The 21,610-nt window shown below is 49.9% G+C and overlaps 1 protein-coding gene across 1 annotated transcript in view; it reads left to right on the top strand.

The window, feature by feature from the left end:
- Positions 1 to 21,610, top strand: part of crtac1 (cartilage acidic protein 1) — a 140,376-nt gene that overhangs the window by 23,765 nt on the left and 95,001 nt on the right. Inside the window, exons 3-5 of the mRNA XM_033034149.1 lie at positions 10,283 to 10,479; positions 11,148 to 11,284; positions 18,946 to 19,102. Of these exons, the coding sequence (XP_032890040.1) occupies positions 10,283 to 10,479; positions 11,148 to 11,284; positions 18,946 to 19,102 (491 nt within the window). The remainder of the gene's footprint in view (positions 1 to 10,282; positions 10,480 to 11,147; positions 11,285 to 18,945; positions 19,103 to 21,610) is intronic.

Here is a 21,610-nt window from a genome sequence, read left to right as displayed (position 1 = left end):
GCTTGCTGCAACTCCTGCACTGTGCATTGGTGGACTGTGGATTGATTCTGGCAATGATTCTCTAACTAGGGAGACCTTCCGGCTACACTGTCATTATCAAGGTTGCCTTGACTAATGACACTGAGCATTGAAGATTTCCCAGCTCTCGGCATCTTGTTTCCACACTGGATAAAACAAGGGGGCCGTTAATCAATGACTTCATGTTTGGAGAGACAGCTGTGGCCCACCGAGTCCACGCCGACCATCGATCACCCATTTACACCAGTTCTATGTTATCCCACTTTCTTATTCCTCTCCCTACACACTGGGGGGAAATTTACAGAGGGCCAATTAACCTACAAACTCGCACATCTTTGGGATGTGGGAGGAAACCAGAGCACCTGGAGAAAACCCAGGCAGTCACAGGGAGAACTTGCAAACTCTATACAGACAGCACCCGAGGTCAGGATTGAACCCGGGTCTCTGGTGATTTGAGGCAGCGGCTCCTCCAATAGTGCGTGCTTGTGAGTGTGTGCGTGTGTGGTTGATTGTCACGTGTACCGAAGTACAGTGAGAAGCTTATTTTTTGCGTGCTCTCCAGTCAGCGGAAATTCTGTATATGATTACAATCAAACCATCCACGGTGTACAGATACAGATAAAGGGGATAATGTTTGATGCAAGATAAAGTCCAGTAAAGTCTGATTAAAGATAGTTTCCTACGAGGTAGATGAGAGATCAGGATCCCTCTCTAGTTAGTGATAGAATGGTTCTGTACGTGTGTGTGTGTGTGTGTGTGCGCGTGCGTGTATGTGAGCGGCATTTGTGAACATAAGTGTGTGTGTGCGCGCGTATGCGTGTGTACATGCCTGCATTATGGTTGTGTGTGTGTGCGCGCGTGTATGCGTGTGTACATGCCTGCAATATGGTTGTGTGTGTATGTGCATTCCTGCCTGTTCACACACCTGCGTGTCTGTGCGTGTCAGAAGATAGACACAAAATGCTGGAGTAACTCAGCGGGACAGGCACCATCTTTGGAGAGAAGGAATGGGTAGCGTTTCAGGTTGAGACCCTTCTCCAACTCACATATTTTACCAGTGACCCCACCCCCACTGCCCGATACATGGAACACCACTGCCCATCTGTGCACAGGAGGATCCCATTGTGAGCGGGGCGGTGATTAGACTCCACTATGGCGGGATGTGACAGAGGGACAAATGGCAGGCGTGGGTAACACAGACCCCTCCATTGCACAGATACATTGCTTGTGCTTATTACATTTTAATTATTTAAATAGGAAAGGATGATGGATTAAATTCACAAATGTTGTAGTGAGCTTTGAGGGATTTTCTTCGCAGCCAACACCTTCACTTAGTCATTTGCATCAGCTGTTTCATCTAATTTTTGTTAGTTTGCTTCTCTGCTGTCAGGTAAATTAATTGAGCAGGATCCACATTTAACCGTAATCTGTCATCCACTCCTGGAGTGACTCAGCTATTTATAGGCTGTGCACTAGACACACGTGTTGAGAGCGTGTGAGGTGGCCTTTCACTGCACCCGGACACGTCCTAGTGTCTTACAACATGGAAACAGGCCCTTCTGTCCACTTTGTCCATGCCAACCTAGCTGGCATACTGGGCTAGTCCCACGTGCCTCCATTTGGCCGATTTCCCCCCAAAATCATTCCTATCCTTGCTTCTGTCCACATACAGGTAATGTCTAATGAAAAGGTTGTAACTGAATCTGCTTCTAGAGTTGAAATATGGAGTTTATTGTCTTACGCACATACGGTGAGGTGCAGGTGCAATGAAAATCTTCATGGTCTCACGAATCCCACTCTTCTAGAAGTCGGGAGACCATGTCTTGAGAGCATAATTCTGGTGATCTAATGTTGTTTAAAGGGGGTATTGATCACCAATAGGTGTTTAGTTCAGAGGTGCAGGGCAGAAACAGGCCCTTCGGCCCACTGAGTCCATACCGACCAACAATCCCTGCCCACTAGCACTATTCTACACACTAGGGACAGTTGTCAAATTTTTGCCAAAGGCAATTAACGTGCAAACCTACACGTCTTTGGAGCGTGGGAGGAAACCAGAGCGCCCGGAGAAAACCCGGTATGTTGGGGAGGTGGAAGTCTAGTTGAGAAGGCTGTAGTTACGAGTCATGTGTCTTGCCCAAGTGAGGGGTGGACCGGAGCTTAGTTTAGAGATACAGTGTGGAAAGAGGCCCTTCGGCCCACTGAGTCGGTGCTGACCAGCAATCGCCCGCTCCATCGTACACACTAGGGACAATTTACAGAGGGCCTATTAACCTACCAACCCGCACATCTTTGGGATGTAGGAGGAAACTGGAAACCAACGTGGTCACAGGGGCAACATGCAAGCTCCACACAGACAGCACCCGAGGTCAGGATTGAACCTGGGTGTCTGGCGCTGTGTGGCAGCTTGGCTGGTCCCCTAATCTAGTTCAAAGGTCTCAAGGGAAAATAATCCAAGTCTGTCCAACCTCTCCCTGTAGCTACTACCCGCAAATCCAGGCCTCATTCTGGTAAACCTCCTCTGCACCCTCTCCAAAGCCTCCACATGCTTCGTGTAATGGGGGCAACCAGAACTGTGAACAATACTCCAGATGTGGCCTGGCCAAAGTCTTATCAAGCTGCATCGCGACTTCCTGACATACTCCAACTACACAGACCAGCCGTACACAGATCGCACACGCATCTCTCTACTTTCTCCTTCTCTAAAGATAGCTTTACAAATTCACTTTATTTGCAGATTTAACCTCTCCAGGTTCCTGAATTGCTTTGATCTTCTCGAAGCAGCCCGTGTGATTGGCAACGCACCCACTCATTGACCTGAGCAAGGTTTCAATAAACCAGGTTCAATTGGAAATTCTGACAATTATTTGCGCCCTCCACAAAGTCAACATCTGGAATGAACCCTCAATGACCAAATCCCTTCAAAATCACTTGTATATCTCCAGAAGGGATTAAGTGACTTTTCATTCTATCTCCCATTTCAACAAAAAAAAAATTATTTGTACCTCCATCACCGTAAAAATGACTTGTCAGAATATCTTGTTTCCAATCTTATGTTAACACACAGATTCCCTTCATCTTGTTTGACTTGTTTCCGTCAATCACTAGATTGTTCCCAACCACACTTCCCCACAAGAAACTGAGGGCGATTGAGTCCAACGTGTTTTGCCTTTTACCGATCGACATGATTTTCCGGCATCCTTGTTTCCAGAGCCTTTCCAGATTATCCGTTTTGCCGGCCCGACTGAGGTAACGGCCTCCGAGAGGAGTCGAACAGTACTGGAAGATAGAGACATAGAAAATAGGTGCAGGAGTAGGCCATTCGACCCTTTGACATGGTCATGGCTGATCATCCATTTCCTGCTTTCTCCCCATGTCCCTTGATTCCATTAGCCCTAAGAGCTATATCTAATTCTCTCTTGAAAACATCAAGAACGGTCCATCCAGGCCGCCGGGGGGCACAGATACCGTCCAGCAAAGTCGGCCACGGGAGTCGGCTATGGGAACAGATCTGCCAGCTCCGGCTGGGCTGGAGTTCCAGAGCTCAGGCTGCGGGGGGCAAATTCAACCCATCGATCGGCTGTATCTCTAAACTAAACACCTATCAGTGATCAATACCCCATTTAACCTACTTATCCTACCTGATCTCCCAGTTGCTCAGCACTTCTACTTCCCCTCCCATTCCCAATCTGACCTTTCTGACCTGGCCCCCCCCCCCCCCCCCCCAATTGTCAGAGTGAGGCCCAGCGCAAATTGGAGGAACAGCACCTCATATTTCGCTCGGGTAGTTTACACCCCAGCGGTATGAACATTGGCTTCTCTAACTTCAGATAGCCCTTGCTTTCCCTCTATCTCCATCCCTTCCCCCTTTCCAGTTCTCCCACCAGTCTTACTGTCTCTGATTACATTCTATCTCTGTCCCGCCCCCTCCCCTGACATCAGTGTGAAGAAGTGACTTGACCCGAAACGTCGCCCATTCCTTCTCTCCAGAGATGCTGCCTGTCCCGCTGAGTTACCCCAGCATTTTGTGTCTATCTTCCCTCAAGACCTGGTCTCCTGAGTTCTAGATCAGTGAAACTCCACCAAGATTTCCATTGTACCTGCACCTCGTATCAGTCACCTCACATTCCGGGGGAAATTCCAGGGGGAATTTCAAGTGTAATTTTGTCCAGATTAAAGGAGGTGCCAGACCACCAGTTGCCGGAAAATTGGTGGTGGACCTGTAGCAACAGGGATCAGACACACATGGATATGCAGGGAATGGAGGAATATGGGCCACATGCAGGCAGGTGAGATTAGTTTAACTTGGCATCCTGTTCAGCACAGACAATGTGGGCTGAATGGCACTGTTCCTGCCCTGTACTGTTCTAGACTTTAAAGATACGGCGTGGAAGCAGGCCCTTCAGCCCACCGAGTCCACGGAGTGTGGGAGGAAACCGGAGCACCTGGAGAAATCCCATGCGGTCACAGAGAGAACGTGCAAACTCCGCACAGCCAACACCCCATAGTCATGATTGAACCCTGGTCTCTGGCACTGTAAGGCAGTAACTCTACCACTGCGCCACCGTGCCGCCCAAATTCTATGTTCTCTATAACGTGGGATGGGGTGATGTTCTTGTTCGAGCTATTTGATATCAAGAGTCATGAAGGGTGCAGAAGTTTGCAATCAGCTCGAGTGTGGTCCTGACCTCCATCACGGCCTTAGAGCCTTAACATTAACTATCTTTAATTGGATTTTATCGGACTTGTACATTTTACCCGTTATCCTTTATCTGTGCACTGGTCGGGACGACAGATGGCACAATGGGCTAAGTGTTCAGCTGGCAACCGGAAGGTAGCCGGTTCGAATCCCGCTTGGAGTGCATACTGTCGTTGTGTCCTTGGGCAAGACACTTCACCCATCTTTGCCTGTGTGTGAATGTGTGTGAGTGACTGGTAGTGGTCGGAGGGGCCGTAGGCGCAGATTGGCAGCCACGCTTCCGTCAGTCTGCCCCAGGGCAGCTGTGGCTACAGAAGTAGCTTACCACCACCGAGTGTGACTGAGGAGTGAATTAATAATGCGATGTAAAACGCCTTGAGTATTAGAAAGGCGCTATATAAATCCCATCCATTATTATTATTACTGTGGACGGCTCGATTGTGTCCATGTGCAATCTTTTCTTTGACTGGATTGCACGCAAACAAGAGCTTTTCCCTGTACCTCGGTACACGTGACAATGTAAACTAAATTGAACGAAGTGTTTGATTGGCATCTACACTGGGACCGGAACTATGAAATGCTTTCTTGCTGCAGCCTTTCAGGTGCATTCAATGCAGCAACAACACAATTAAATATACAATCAATAATCAGTTATTCGAGGTAATCAAGCCAAAGTATTGCGAGGTGAAGTACCTTGTGTAACCTTATACATAGACTGAAGAAGGGTCTCGATCTGAAACGTCCCCTATCCATGTTCTCCAGAGATGCTACCTAACCCACTGAGTTACTCCAGCACTTTGTGTCTTCTTTGGTAAACCAGCATCTGCAGTTCCTTGTTTCTAAGCTAAGACATTTACCTAGCTGGATGCAAAAAACGATTTTCACTCAACCTAGGTGCATGTGACAATAAGGTTTCATTGAATCATTGAGTCTGAAGAAGGGTCTCGATCTGAAACATCTCGATCCATGTTCTCCAGAGATGCTGCCCAACCCACTGAGTTACTCCAGCGCTTTGTAGGATTATTTTTTTTGTAAACCAGCAGCCATGTTTCTCGTTTCCTTCTTTCTACAACCTTATACAAAGTCCAGTTTAGTGTTGAGGTAGGGCTGATGCTAGTGTTGGGCAGGGTAGATGGTTGTTGGGCCCGAAGCTTCCTCAAGCCTGTCCGTCACTCTGGAGGGATCGGGAACTAGAGGCCTGGCTTCACAACAAAGGGTCGCCCCGTAATGAAGGAGCCATAGAGTCAAGAAAAAATAGTTTGTTTCATACCGTTGGGTTGTGAGCTACCCAAGCGGAGTATGAGGTGCTGTTCACCCACTTTGGCCTCACTCTGGTAATGGACAGAAAGTTCCTTCGATCAGTCTGAAGAATAGTCCCGACCTGAAACGTCACTGATCCATGTTCTCCAGATGCTGCCTCCTTCTTCTTCTTCTTGCGTGTGGCGTGCACAGCCTAAAGTTGTAGGACAACTTGTTCTATTTGATCTTATTTGATTGTGCACGCCAGGTTGATTGCATTCGTCGAAACAGGGCGGTCCACGTGAAGGTTGCAATCTTCCGCCCCAGATGCTGCCTGGCCCACTGAGTTACTGCAGCACTTTGGGTCCATCAAGAGTGAAGAATGTTTAGCTGTACTAACAGCGGAACACAATGCCATTCTTACTTGCTGCTGTAAACACCGTGTTCCTGGAGAACGTAACAAATAATTCGTGCCAAAAGTCCACAAGCCCCAGTGCAACCAAAACACTTTATACTTCATAGATTGCTTTATGTTTGTTGTGTTCAAATACCGGACCTGGAGGACACTGTTCTCAGGCTCCTGAACCTTCTTCCCGATGGTAGAAACAAGGAACTGCAGATGCTTGGTTAACAAATCAAAACTGGAATAACTCAGCGGGTCAGGCAGCATCCCTGGAGAATGTGGATTGGTGGCGTTTTAGGTCGAGACCCTTCTCTTTCCACCCCCTTACAATCGGCCTGAAGAAGGGAGCCGACTAGAAACGTCACACCTCCGTGTTCCCCTGGGATGCTGGCTGACCCGCTGAGTTACTCCGCCGCTCTGTGTCTTCATTCCTTCCATGTCTTGCCTATTTAAATGTCAGTATAAATGTCTCTCAAACCTAGCGATTGTATCTGATTCCACCACCTCCTCTGGTAGCGCGTTGCAGATGTCAATATTTCGCTCTTTGATCGTTTAATGATTCGTTCCCAGAAGGTTAATTCTACTGTGACATAAAAAAGAGAAAGAAAAGAACAGCGAGATGCTGGAAATTTGAAACCAAAATCAGCACAGAAACAGCACAGTGGCACAGTGGGCAGAGTTGCTGCCTTACAGCGCCAGAGACCCGGGTTGAATCCTGACTGCAGATGCTGTCTGTACGGAGTCTGCACGTTCTTCCCGTCGTTGCATGGGTTTTCTCCCGGTGCTCCTGTTTCCTCCCACACTCCAAAGACGTGCAGGATTATAGGTTCATTGTCTTCAGTAAAATTGTAAATTGGCCCTAGTGTGTGAAGGACAGTGTTAATGTGCGGGGATCGCTGGTCAGCGCGGACTCGGTGGGTCGAAGGGCCTGTTTCCACGCTGTACCTCTAAACTAAACTAAACTAAACGAAGGGGCTTGTTTTCATGCAGTGTCTTTAAACTAACGAAACCTAAACCTAAATATTTCAAGTGCAGATTCACCAGGATGCTGTTGTGTAGAGGTAATTTGAAGATGTCCAACTCATCCTCATTAACATCTGCAGGGTGAGAGGAGAATTAGTCGTAATGTATTCCTGCTCTGATTAACTAGACGGAGAAGAAAGTGATTTAATTGCAGTTACTAATTAACTAATGAGAAATTCCTCCATTCCAAGCTAACTAATGAAACGATAACTCATTAAATCATTGCCCTTTTTCCCTCTGACCTCACCTCCTTTTAGCTTTTGCTCGGTTAGGCTATCATCTAAAGATTATTGAAATTTATGTTCAGAAGGAAAGAACATTCATGCATGGAAACGCTGCCTGGGTTAGAGAACACTGGATATAAGGAGAGGTCTGACAGACTTGAATTGCTTTCTGTGGACCAGCGATCACCCTCTACACTAGCTCGATCCTACACACTGGGGACTGTTTCCAGAAGCCAATTAACCTACAAACCTGCAGGTCTTTGGAATGTGGGAGGAAACCGAAACACTCGGAGAAAACCTGCGACGTCACGGGGAGCACGTACAAACTGCGTTCGGACAGCACCCGTGGTCAGGATCGAACCCGGGTCTCTGGCGCTGTGAGGCAGCAACTCTACCGCTGCGCCACCCGTGCAGATCCCCCGCCTGGATCCGAATGTAATAAACACACTTCAAGGACACTGAACATAAACGCTTTGGTTTTCTCGTCAGCCATTCCTTTACATTCCAGGCAACATGTGCCCTCTGACCTTTCTGATTCATAGTAACACGCGATACATTTAAATATGACGTTAGTTACCGTGACGTCCCTCCCTTATCAAACAAAAATCATACCAGCATCATCACATTGTAAGCGGAACATTCCAACACCATTTAGGATATGGCATTCGTATACGTGGATAAGGCATCATCTTTCACATGTTCATACATCTCATAGTCCTCGTATCTCTTGCCCGATAAACCAGTGGAAGGAGCCGCCGTTGTTCGTGGGATCTTGCTGTGTGCCGATTGGCGAGGCCAGACCCGACCTTGCCACAGTGTACGCCAACTCCAAAGGTCACGGAAGGTGCCACGTGAAGCCAATCCTTTCTTCATTTTAGTTTTGCTTAGTTTAGAGATACGGTGTGGAAACAGGCCCTTCGGCCCACCGAGTCCACACCGCCCAGCGATCACCCCGTACACTAGCTCTATCCTACCCAGTAGGGACAGTTTACAGAAACCAATTAACCTACGAACCTGTACGTCGTTGGAAACCGGGTAAAACCCACCCAGTCACGGGGGAGAACGTGCAAACTCCATACAGGCAGCACCTGTAGTCAGGATCGAACCCGGGTCCCAAATGTTCATTAAGACCAGAAGTAGGCCATTCGGTCCATCGGGTCTATTCTGCCATTCAGTTATGGTTGATCTATCTTTCCCTCTCAACCCCATTCTCCTGCCTTCTCCCCATGACCTTGGACACTCATTCGAATCAAGCACCTGTCAATCTCCGCCTTAAGAATACCAAATGGCCTCCACAGCCGTCTGTGGCAATGAATTCCACAGATTCACCACCCTCCGACTAAAGAAATTCCTCCTCATCTTCTTTCTAGTTGTACGTACCTGGCGCTGCAAGGCAGCAACTCTACCGCTGCTTTACCGTGCCGCACGTTGTTGGGGACGAGGGGGACGGTGTGGAGGGCGGGGGGGAGGGGACGGACCGAGGGGGGGACGGGGAGGTAGTGAAATACAATCATCGTTAAATAGCCCTGCATTCAGAGGCGAGCTGGGACTGGGGAAATATGAGCAGTGAAGGGTGAGGGATTACTGAAGGGTTTCTGAGAATGTAATATTGAATCTGCTCACACTGAAGCGGCCAACATGATGTATGCTGACAGTGAAATGTAAATGCAGAAAGGATGAATAGACCAATTAAAATGGTAATAAGGAGGAGATGAAGGAAGGTCGTTGGGGGCAGATGTTGTGCGGAGCTAACGTGCCTCGGGGTCGATTGTCTTGGCCCCGCTCACCGTTCCGTTCTGCCTTCGATCCGTGCACTGCCTGTTCCGACCCCCCTCACGCAGCTCCTTGCCATCCCTGATCTCTCGAGACCACCGTGGCTGGTGGTCCTACCACCATCTGCCCCCTAGCCCACAGCACATCCCACCAGGCAAGCCCACCCCACCAGAGTCTGTCCGGGTACCGTTCTGGTCGCCCCATGGCAGCAAGGGTATGGAGGGGGTGGGAGGGGGTGCATTGAGGTTTACCACAAACATGTCTGGATTATACATCATGAGCCACAAGGAGAGGTTGGTCAAACTTGGATTGTTCTCTCTGGAGGTTGTCATTCCCGCAGCTCCCGCATGTCCCGTTCATGTACTGCCCAAAGTCTCTTCTGAAGTGTTGGTCTAACTTAGCGGGTCAGGCAGCGTCTCTGGAGAACATGGATAGGCCACGTTTCAGGTCGGGACCCATCTTCAGACTGACTGCGGTGGGGAGAAGTCTGGGAATGTTGGGGGGGGGGGAACGCGCGCAGTCACTGGGAGAACATACAAAACTCCGTACTGACAGCACCCGTAGTCAGGATCAAACCCGGGTCTCTAGGGCTGTGAGGCAGCAACTCTAACGTGGTGCCACCATGCCATTGTATGCAAGTCTGTACTGTTCTCTGTAGATAGACACAAAATGCTGGAGTAACTCAGCGGGACAGGCAGCATCTCTGGAGAGAAGGGATGGGTGACGTTTCGGGTGGAGACCCTTCTTCAGACAGTACTGTTCTCTGTAAATCTGGAGCTTTGTCTGTTTGTGGGTGCTCAGTGGGGCCCACACATTCCCCTTTCGTCCAGCCCGGAGCTGTGGTGGGACGGGTCAGGGAGCGACTCTGGATCGGTCATTGAATGGGCTGCATTTGTATATCCGCAGGTTCAATGGCCCCAACCTGGTGCTGAAATACGACAAGGTCAAGAAGAGGCTCCAGAACATCGCGGTGGATGAGCGCAGCTCCCCGTACTACTCTCTCCGCGATCGCCAGGGCAACGCCATCGGCGTGGCGGCCTGTGACATCGACGGCGACGGAAGGGAGGAAATATACTTCCTCAACACGAACAACGCCTTCGCAGGTAAGTGGGCTGGGCTGGTAGCGATGAGAGTGGCTCATAGTAGCCTCTTCTGGTTGTGATTAAAACTTACTCCCCTCACTTTACACCCGCCCTCCAGTTCCTAGTCTCCCATATCTGGGGAAAAGATTCTCTCCTATCTATTCCACTCATGATTTTATACACCTCTATAAAATCACCCCTCAGCCTTGTGCGCTCCAAGGAATAAAGTCCCAGCCTGCCCAACCTCTCCCTGTAGCTCAGGCCCTCGGGTTCTGGCAACGTCCTCATAATTCCTCTCTCTACTCGTTACAACTTAATTACATATTTTTGATCATCAGGTGAACAGAAATGATGGGACAGATATTGTTCCAATCAGACTTAGTTTAGTTTTTAGTTTAATGCTAAACCAGCGATCCCGTGCACAAGCACTATCCTACACATGAGGAATCATTTACAATTTTTACCGAAGCCAAATTTACCTATGATCCTGCACGTCCTTGGAGCGCGGGAGGAAACCGGAGCGCCCGGAGAAATCCCACGCGGTCATGGGGTGAACGTGCAAACTCCGTACGGACAGCACCCCTAGTCAGGAACGATGGGTCTCTGTAAGGCAGCAACTCTACCCCTGCGCCACTGTGCTGCCCTGGTGGTTTGGGTTTGACTGTAACGTCCGCCTCTTCTCCCCACAGGTGTGGCCACCTACACCGACAAACTCTTCAAGTTGCGCAATGGCCGGTGGGAAGACATCTTGAGTGATGACATCAACGTCAACAGACAAGTGGCCAATCATTTCGCTGGGCGATCCGTGGCTTGTGTGGATCGGAAGGTAAAGAGAAGGTCACAGCCTTGTGTCTGATTACACCCTATCCCCCCAGGATTAGCTTAGTTTGTGTCTCATTTGTTTAATTTAGTTTATTGTCACGTGTACCGATGTACAGCAAACAGATTTTTGTGTAAGAAAGGATTGCAGATGCTGGTTTAAATCGAAGGTAGACACAAAATGCTGGAGCAACTCAGCGGGACAGGCAGCATCTCTGGAGAGAAGGAATGGGTGACGTTTCGGGTCGAGACCTTTCTTCAGCTTTTTGTTGTGTGCTACCCAGTCAGCGGAAAGACCAAACATAATTACAATCAAGCCGTCCACAGTGTACAGACACGGGCTAAATGAATAATGTATAGTGCTAGATAAAGTCCAGTAAAGTCCGATTAAAGATAGTCCCAGGATCTCCAATGAGGTAGATGGGAGGTCAGGACCGCTCTCTAGTTGGTGATAGGATGGTTCAGTTGCCTGATAACAGTTGGGAAGAAACTGTCCCTGAATCTGGAGCAGTGCGCTTTCACACTTCTGTACCTCTTGCCTAATGAGAGAAGAGGGTGACCGGGGTGAGACTGGTCCTTGATGATGCTGGTGGCCATTCCAAGGCAGCATGAGGTGTAGATGGAGTCGATGGGAGGGAGGGGAGTATAAGATGAAGTTACAACAAAACCCCAGCCATCAAAGTTGCTCCACCCCCGAATGAACAACCCCTCAGTCTCTCCACCTCTGCTGTACAAGATGCACTGAGAAAGGTGAATGAGCACAAAGCTGCCGGCCCCGATGGCATCCCTGGCCGGGTGCTTAGGGCATGTGCTGGACAACTATCCCCAGTCTTCACCGACATTTTCAATGTCTCACTGGCCCAGGGTGTTGTCCCCACTTGCCTCAAGACATCAACCATCGTGCCAGTGCCAAACAGTCAGCCACAGGGAGTCTCAACGATTTCCGCCCAGTGGCACTCACCCCTGTCATTGCTAAGTGCTTTGAGCGGCTGATCTTGGCTCACCTCAAAGCCAGCCTCCCCCCCACACTGGACCCCCATCAGTTTGCCTACCGGGCCAACAGGTCTACAGAGGACGCCATATCGGCGGCCCTACACTCTGCCCTGACTCACCTGGACAACAACAACTCCTACATCAGGTTGCTGTTCATTGATTTCAGCTCTGCCTTTAACACTGTCATCCCCGCCAGCTTGATCACCAAACTCAGCGGACTTGGCATCTCCACCTCCCTCTGCAACTGGACACTGGATTTCCTCACCAACAGACCACAGTCTGTTAGGGTCAACAACCTCACCTCCTCCACTATAACACTGAACACCGGCGTGCCACAGGGCTGTGTGCTCAGCCCTCTCCTCTACTCCCTCTTCACCCACGACTGCATCCCTAAGTACGGATCCAACGCCATCATTAAGTTTGCTGACGACACCACGGTGGTAGGACTGATCAGTGACAACGATGAGTCAGCCTACAGAGAGGAGGTCCAGCACCTGACAACCTGGTGTGCCAACAATAACCTTGTCCTCAACTCCAAGAAGACGAAGGAAATTACTGTTGACTTCAGGAAGGTCAGAGGAGGCAGTCATACCCCCATCCATATAAACGGGACTGAGGTGGAGCGCGTCTCCAGCTACAAATTCCTCGGGGTACATATCTCAGAGGATTTGTCCTGGTCCCTCAACACCTCCAAGCTGATCAAAAAGGCACAGCAGCGCCTTTACTTCCTGAGGAGGCTCAAGAAAGCCCACCTGTCCCCCCAGATCCTGACCAACTTCTACCGCTGTACCATCGAGAGCATCCTGACCACCTGCTTCACGGTATGGTACAGCAGCTGCACTGTTGCGGACAGGAAGGCACTACAACGGGTGGTGAAAACCGCGCAGCACATCATCGGTGCCCCGCTCCCTGCCACGGATGCCCTCCACCGAAAACGGTGTCTGAGACGGGCTGGGAAGATCATTAAAGACCCCTCCCACCCCAACCATGGACTGTTTGCCCTCCTCCCATCAGGGAGACGGTACAGGAGCCTCAGGTCTCGTACCAGTAGGATGAGGAACAGCTTCTACAATTATACCATCACATTGCTGAACTCGGAGTCCCGCCGATAGATTTCTCCGGTCCCTCCGTCCCCATTGTTTAATTATTCTGTATTTTTGATTATTCTGTATCTTCTTTTTTTTAAATTTCTATATTGCACTACTACTACGGACTGACGCTAAACTGCATTTCGTTGTACCCATACTTAGTATTTGTGCAATGACATTAAAGTTGAATTGAATTGAATTGAACTTAAAATGAGAGCATCCAATATTCACAACGCTGGGTTGTAAGCAGCCGAAGCAAAATGTCAGGTGGAATCTGAGGTACTGTTCCTCCCATTTGCCTTGAGCATAGTTCTGCCATTTGACACCTCACTAAAGTAGCCTCTGGTGACGAAATCTTCAATGCAGTATGACAAAGTACAGAGGCTCTTCGACATCTTTTCTCAACATTAATTCTTAAATGGACAGTGGGGATATTTGGAGCATTAAGTGCTCCCATTGGATTTTGCAGCTCCTTTTAAAAGCTGTTAATGTGGTGATTAACATCCTGGTTCACACTGTTATTGTAATGGCAGAGTGTTTCATTATGATGCAAATTGATAATGCCCTTGTAATTAGTATTAATGAAAATATAAAGAGATACTCCTTATCACAATCCTAATGCAGTGCAAATCTAATGGAATAAGATGTGATATAGAATCTAGCCCAGTGAATATGGTTAGAGAATGCCCTGGCAGCTGCTGTCCATCACACAGACCAGAGCTGACCATCGACCCCATCTACACCTCGCGCGGGGCCTTGGTAAAGCAGCCGTCATGATCAGGGCGGCACGGTGGTGCAGCGGCAGAGTTGCTGCCCTACAGCGCCAGAGACCCGGGTTGGCTCCGGACAATGGGTGCTTTCTGTACAGAGTTTCTACCACGTTCTCCCTGTGACCTTGTGGGCTTTCTCCGGGTGCTCCAGTCTCCTCCCACATCCCAAAGATGTGCAGATTTGTCGATTAATTGGGTTCTGTAAACTGTCCCTAGTGTGTAAGATAGTGCTAGCGTACGGGGGGATTGTTGGTCGGCGTGGACTCGGTGGGCCGAAGGGCCTGTTTCCGCGCTGTATCTCTAAACCAAACTAAGCTTAGTGTTGTCGCGATACATGAATCTATAGTTTTATGGAGTGGCCCCAAACCTGGTGATGTGGTTGACTCCCAACTGCGCCCCTCTTGCCTGCCTTGTTACATAGAAACATAGAATATAGGTGCAGGAGTAGGCCATTCGGCCCTTCGAGCATGCACCGCCATTCAATAGGATCATGGCTGATCATCCAACTCGGTATCCCATACCATCCTTCTCTCCATACCCCCTGATCCCTTTAGCCACAAGGGCCACATCTAACTCCCTCTTAAATATAGCCAATGAACTGGCCTCAACTACCCTCTGTGGCAGAGAATTGTTCAGGGCCAATATTGGGTGGTATAGCCAGCAACACAGGTTTATTTTACAGGTTTATAGGTTGGAAGACACAATGTTCTTGAGTGTTTCAGCGGCTCAGGCAGCATCTCAGGAGAACACGGACAGACGATGTTTCTGATTATCAGCCTGAAGAAGGGTCCCGACCCGAAACGCCACCTATCCATATTCTCCAGAGATGCTGCCTGACCCGCTGAGTTACTCCAGCGCTTCTTTTGTAAATCTGCAGTCCCTTGCTTCTAGGCTTATAAACTGACTGTTCTCACCTGCCAAGCAAATGTAAACTCTCTCAAAAAGACACTTTTTCTCACAATAAACTTTATTCAGAGCATAAAATATATGCAAAACAAGAACTATGCCAAAACGGTTCCGACATTCTCAGCGGCTGTAAATACATTAATTAGTGTTGTATTTAGTTTTCACAAAAAATATTATCATACCGAGCACCCTTGCTATTCATGTGGCCCTCTAGGATGATTCCCCCTTCCCTTGTTTGAGGGGTGACCCCAGCAGAATCTGCCCCTCAATGTCCAGCAGCAGAAGGACCCTAGACTGTGGTCCTCCCCCACAGAGCCATGGCGTTGGCTGCACCGAGCTTCAGTGCGTCCCTCAACGCGTACTCCTGCAGTCTGGAGTGGGCCAGTCGGCAACATTCCCCGACGGACATCTCGCTCGGCCGGGTGGCCAATAGGTTTTCATGCAGAACAAAGAGCGTCTCTCACCGAGTCGATGGTCTTGCAGCGACACTTGATGTCTGTCTCACTTGGACAGGCACACGGATAGGAGAGGGTTTAGATGGGTATACGATATGATATGATAGAACTTTATTCATCCCACGTAAACACAGAAACGCACGAAACATGAAATTAAAGTGACGAGTGGCAAGGATTGGGGATTTGCAAAGATTGGGGGAGGGGGAGGGGGAGGGGAGTCAGTCTCAGTCTACCCCACGACAGAAGGGGGAGCAGTTGTACAGTTTGATAGCCACAGGGAAGAAGGATCTCCTGTGGCATTCTGTGCTGCATCTTGGTGGAACCAGTCTGTTGCTGAAGGTACACAAAATTGCTGGGGAAACTCAGCGGGTGCTGCAGCATCTATGGAGCGAAGGAAATAGGCGACGTTTCGGGCCGAAACCCTTCTTCAGAATTCCAGCATCTGCAGTTCCTTTTTGAACACTGTTGCTGAAGGTGCTCCTCAGCTTGACCAGTGTGTCACGGAGGAGGTGAGCTGTATTGTCCAAGATGCTCCGCGGTTTGAGGAGCATCCTCCCCTCCAAGACCCCCTCCCATGAATCCAAGTCCCCCCCCCCCCCCCCCCCCCAGGACAGAGCCAGGCTTCCTGACGAGTTTGACATGGGCCATATGCTGGCAAATAGGACTGGCTGAGATGGGGAACGTTGTCTGGCGTGGATGAGTCGGGCTGAAGAGCATGTTTCCGTGCTGCAGTGTGACTCAACCCAGAACAAGCGTTCCATGTGGGGAAGTTTAGACATTAAAAAGGAGATTGGTTGACACCAGCCCTTCATTTTGTGGTGCGCGGTCCAACAATCCTGTGAATAATCCTGCGTTCTCGTGGAGATAAAGGCAGCCAGAATCATCGATCATCTCGCCTGTCAGCATAAAAATGGAATTGATGCACAAGACTGCTCGAAAAATGATAATAAATAACCATGTGGTGGGTAACAGATGGAGATGTGCCTGTGCCTGCAATCATTCTTTGTACGGAGACAGGATGCTTTGCACAAATTGGCTAACCTTCAGGTGAGGAGTTTGGGCGTAGTGGTACCGTGCCTTGTAAGTGATTGTGGACGATTAAAGGGCCCACTTGGGCGACCTAATCCGCCAGTTCTGGCGAGTTTGCCCTCGACTCATACTCGCAGTATGGTCGACACGGGGTCGTAGGAGGTCTTCGTAACTCTCCTTCATGCTCGAGAGTGGTCTCCGCGTACTCGAGGCCTCAGCTAGGTCGCGGCGTTTTTTTTCCAATATGTTAAAAAATCCCCGCGATTAAAAAAAGTTCGCAATGGAAAAAATCAATACTTTTTATACTCGTAGGTTTAGTCGTAGTTGGTCGGCACGTTAGTGGTAGGTAATCGAGTATAGTCGAAGGTAGTCGTAGATAGTCTTCATCATAGTCAAAGGGAGGTCGAAGGGAGGTCGAAGGTAGATCGAAGGAGGTCGTCTTCACTCTCCACTACTCGGTGTCCAATTTTCCCGAAGTTAGTCGTAGATTGTCGAAGTTGGTCTTCAACATAGTCGAAGGAGGTCTTCAACATATAATTTTTTTCAAACTCTTCTAAACTCGCCAATTAGGTTGCCCAAGTAGGACAGCCCCTTAACAGCGCCTGGCATCTCTGTGTGGCGTAGAGCAGGCACTTCTGCCCGCTCGAGGCCCACTTAACGTATGAGGAGCATTTGAAGCCGCTGAAGTTTAGAAGGATGAGGGGACACCTCATCGAAACTTACCGAACAGTGAAAGGCCTGCAGAGAGCGGACGTGAAGAGGATGTTTCCATTATTTGTGGACGCAGCCCAGACCATCAGGCAAACCAACCTCCCTTCCATTGACTCCATTTATACCTCACGCTGCCCGGCAAGGCCGCCAGCATAATCAAGGATGAGTCGCACCCTGGCCACTCCCTCTTCTCCCCTATCCCATCGGGCAAAAGGTATAGAAATGTGAATACGTACACCTCCAGATTCAGTTGTTTAAGAAAGAACTGCAGATGCTGGAAAAATCGAAGGGAGACAAAAATGCTGGAGAAACTCATCGGGTGAGGCAGCATCTATGGAGCGAAGGAATTGGTGACGTTTCGGGTCGAGACTCTTCTTCAGACGTCTTGAGTCCTGAGTCTGAAGAAGGGTCTCGACCCAAAACGTCACCTATGCCTTCGCTCCATAGATGCTGCCTCACCTGCTGAGTTTCTCCAGCATTTTCGTCCACCTCCAGATTCAGGGGAAGTTTTATCCCATATGTTATCAGGCAACTGAAGCATCCTACCACAACTGGAGAGCGGTCCTGGAGTACGGTCTACCTCATTGAAGACCCTCGGACTATATTTGATCAGACTTTACTGGACTGTATCTTACACTAAATGTTATTCATATTAATCCTGTAATCATGAATCTGAAAACTGTGGACGGCTCGATTGTGATCGCGTATCGCCCTTCCGCTGACTGGTTAACACACAACAAATGCTTTTCACCGTACCTCGGTACACGTGACAATAAACAAATCAATAAACAATTAACACTAGTGGGAGTGTCTAGGACCAGAGGGCACAGCCTCAGAATGAAAGGATGCACCTATAGACAGGAGATGAAGATGGCATAGTTGCTTCACAGTGCCAGAGACCCAGGTTCCATCCTGAATACAGGTGCTGTCTGTATAGAGTTTGCACGTTCTCTTTGTGACCTGTGTGGGTTTTTTCCGGATGCTCCGGTTTCCTCCTACACTCCAAAGATGTCCAGGTTTATTGGCCAATTGGCTTGGCAGCATTGAAAATTGCCCTGAGTGTGCGTAGGATAGTGTTAGTGTGCGGGGATCGCTGGTTGGCGTGGGCTGGGTGGGCAGAAGCGCCTGTTTCTATGCTGTATCTCTAAACTAAACTGAACTGAAAAGGAGGAAATCAGAGGACGGTGAATGTGGAATTCATTGCCACAGACGGCGGTGGAGGCCAAGTCATTGGGTATTTGTAAGGCGGAGATTGACAGATTCTTGATTCGTAACGCCCCTGTCCCACTTAGGAAACCTGAACGGAAATCTCTGGAGACTTTGCGCCCCACCCAAGGTTTCCGTGCAGTTCCCGGAGGTTGCAGGTGGTTGCCGGAGGTTGCAGGTAGTGGAAGCAGGTAGGGAGACTGACAAAAACCTCCGGGAACCGCACGGAAACCGCACGGAAACCCTGGGTGGGGCGCAAAGTCTCCAGAGGTTTCCGTTCAGGTTTCCTAAGTGGGACAGGGGCACTAGGGTGTCAATGTTATGGGGGAGAAGGCAGGAGAATGGGGTTGAGAGGGACAGATAGATCAGCCATGATTGAATGGTGGAGTAGACTCTGTGACCCTGTGACTCCGTGCTTCTCCTCGTCTCATTGACCTGGTCAGGCAGCCTCTTCCTCCGCTGTGCCCACTCACCTGTGCTTCCTTCTCCGTCTCTCTCCCGCTCTCTCAGGGCTCTGGGAAGTATTCCGTCTACGTGGCCAACTACGCGAGCGGGAACATCGGCCCTCACGCGCTCATCGAGATGGATGAGGAGAGCAGCAACGTATCGATGGGCATCATCGCCCTCTCCAACGTGGCGGCAGAGGCCGGAGTCAACAAGTACACAGGTAAGATGCCTCACTGTGGTCGGCCGGCTGGCCTCACGTGTAGATGAACAAAGGTTTCAATAAGCATTCCTTTAAAGTTGAGTCATGGTGCTGTAAGCTACGAAACAGGCCCTTCGGCCCAGCTTGTCCACGCAGATCAAATTGTTTAATTTAGTTTCGAGAATCAGCGTGGGAACAGATCCGCCGGTCCACGCCGACCAGCGATCATCTGTTCACTAGTTCACTAGTTCTGCCCTACAAGCTTGGGGCAATAAGCCAGTTTGGTATTCCGAAAAACGCAAGGAATCATTGGATTTGTCAATGGTCACAAGCGAAAAACACTCTGCAGCCAGGAGCTATCTCGGGTCTCCAGTGCTCCGCAATCGCTGCCGAACTGCCACTGGACCATCCCTGTCCCCTCCCGGCTGTCCGTCCGGGGGCACCAGCCCGGAGCTGTGGATTTTAGCGCTGCTTCTCCACGCTGGCTGTAAGCCTGGGCCGTCATTCCCGTAAATCCAGGCAGGGCTGGTAGATGAACCCGGCGAGACAGGCAGAGTTGAGCTGGATTTAGCGCTGCTTCCCGCGCTGGTTGTGGGATTGGGGGCGCCGCTCCCGTCTGACTCCCGACGTCTCGGGCTGCCCCCGGACGGGGGAGGGGCACTCAGGAGGGGACGGGGATGGTCCAGAGGGTTTTCGGCAGCAATTGTGGCGCCGAAGACCCGAGTTTGGTCCTGGCTGCAGATGTCCATGCCAGGTCTGTGTCCATGCCGTGGCCTTAAATCTCTCCCCTCTCGCCCTAACCCAATCCCCATTACACTGCGTAACAGACTGTAGGCATTCACATTATCCACGCCCCTCATGGAGCATGGAATGGCACAGCGCTGGAGCACTCCAAAGATGAGCAGCTTTGTAGGTCAATTGGTTTCTGTAAATTGCAAATTGTCCCTAGTGTGTAGGATACTGCTGGTGTACGGGGTGATCGCAGGTCGGCGCGGGCTCGGTGGGCCAAAGGGCCTGTTTCTGCGTGGTATCCGTAACATCTAAAGCTTCTTTTCCCCGTTTATCAAGCTTCTGGTAAAGTCTCTGAAGGCTAAACGTCCATAGTGAAGCGCTACTGAGCACAGGCCCTGGGGTGGAGCCCACTGTGGGGATGGGGGGTGAGGGGGGAACATCTTGCCCTGTCGTGGTGATCTCAGTTCACAGCCCACCGCACCTTCCACGGCTTGGTAACTTGGCAGGAGTTCACTCCTCCTCCTCCTCCTCCTCCGCACAGCCGGCTGGAGAGCGGGGCCATAATTAAAAAGCAATTACTGCACCAAGTGATTTATAAACCAAGCGCACATCACACTTGGTTTACCCCGTCCGTGTCTGCCGATCTCTGGACGCAGCCCAGACCATCAGGGAAACCAACCTCCCTTCCATCGACTCCATCCACACCTGACGCTGCCTCGGCAAGGCCACCAGCATAATCAAGGGCCAGTCTCACCCCGGTCACTCCCTCTTCTCCCCTCTCCCATCAGGCAAGAGGTACAGAAGATACAAAACGCACACCTCCAGATTCAGGGACAGTTTATTCCCAGCTGTTGTCAGGCAACTGAACCATCCTATCACCAACTAGAGCGGTCCTGACCTCCCATCTACTTCTTTGGAGACCCTCAGACTATCTTCAGTCGGACATTTACTGGACTTTACCTTGCACTAAATGTTATTCTCTTTATCCTATATTTCTACACTGTGGACTTGACTGTAATCATGTACAGTCTCTCTGCTGACTGGTTAACACGCAACAAAAAGCTTTTCACTGTACCTCAGGACACATGTCAATAAACTAACAAACTACAGTGCCCGAACCGATTTACCTTCCCCGTGGGTGTTGAGTGGGGAGCAGACTATCCTCAAGAGTTGAGGTACTACCACGCCACTCCCGAATACAACGCAAAGTGCTGCAGTAACTCAACGGGTCAGGCAGCGTCTCTGGAGGACGTGGATAGGTGATGTTTGGGGGTCAGGCATAGCTCCAAGGTTGAGGGGAGACCTGATTGAAGTATATAAAGTTATGAGAGGCCTAGATAGACGGTCAGGACCTATTTTTCCCTGGATGAAATAGGCAAAGATTAGAGAACGCAGCTTTAAAGCCCTGTCCCACTGTACGAGTTCATTCAAGAGTTCTCCTGAGTTTGCCCTGATTCGAACTCGGAGATTTATGGTAATGGCCGCTCGCAGGTACTCGGGGCTCTCGTGGACATATTTCAACATGTTGAAAAATCTTCACGTGTCTTCCCGAGTTTACCGTGTTTCCCGAGTACCTGCCGTTAGGGTTACAAGCCGCTAAGAGACGTCCCCGAGCTGCGACGTACCCGCTACGTACATTCTACGTGCTTACCAAGAGTTTGATTTTTTTTTAAACTCGGGAGAGCTCGTACCGTGGGACAGGGTTTTTAAGGTGAGAGGGGCAAAGCTTAAAGGAGATGTGTCATAGAGTCAAACAGCGTGGAAACAGGCCCTTCGGCCCAACCCAACCATGCCAAC

This window comes from Amblyraja radiata, chromosome 15 (genome assembly GCF_010909765.2).
Source record: "Amblyraja radiata isolate CabotCenter1 chromosome 15, sAmbRad1.1.pri, whole genome shotgun sequence".
NCBI classification, from domain to species: Eukaryota; Metazoa; Chordata; class Chondrichthyes; order Rajiformes; family Rajidae; genus Amblyraja; species Amblyraja radiata.
The sequence above is the reverse complement of the archived record's forward strand: the minus strand, read 5'-3'. Positions and strand labels throughout refer to the sequence as shown.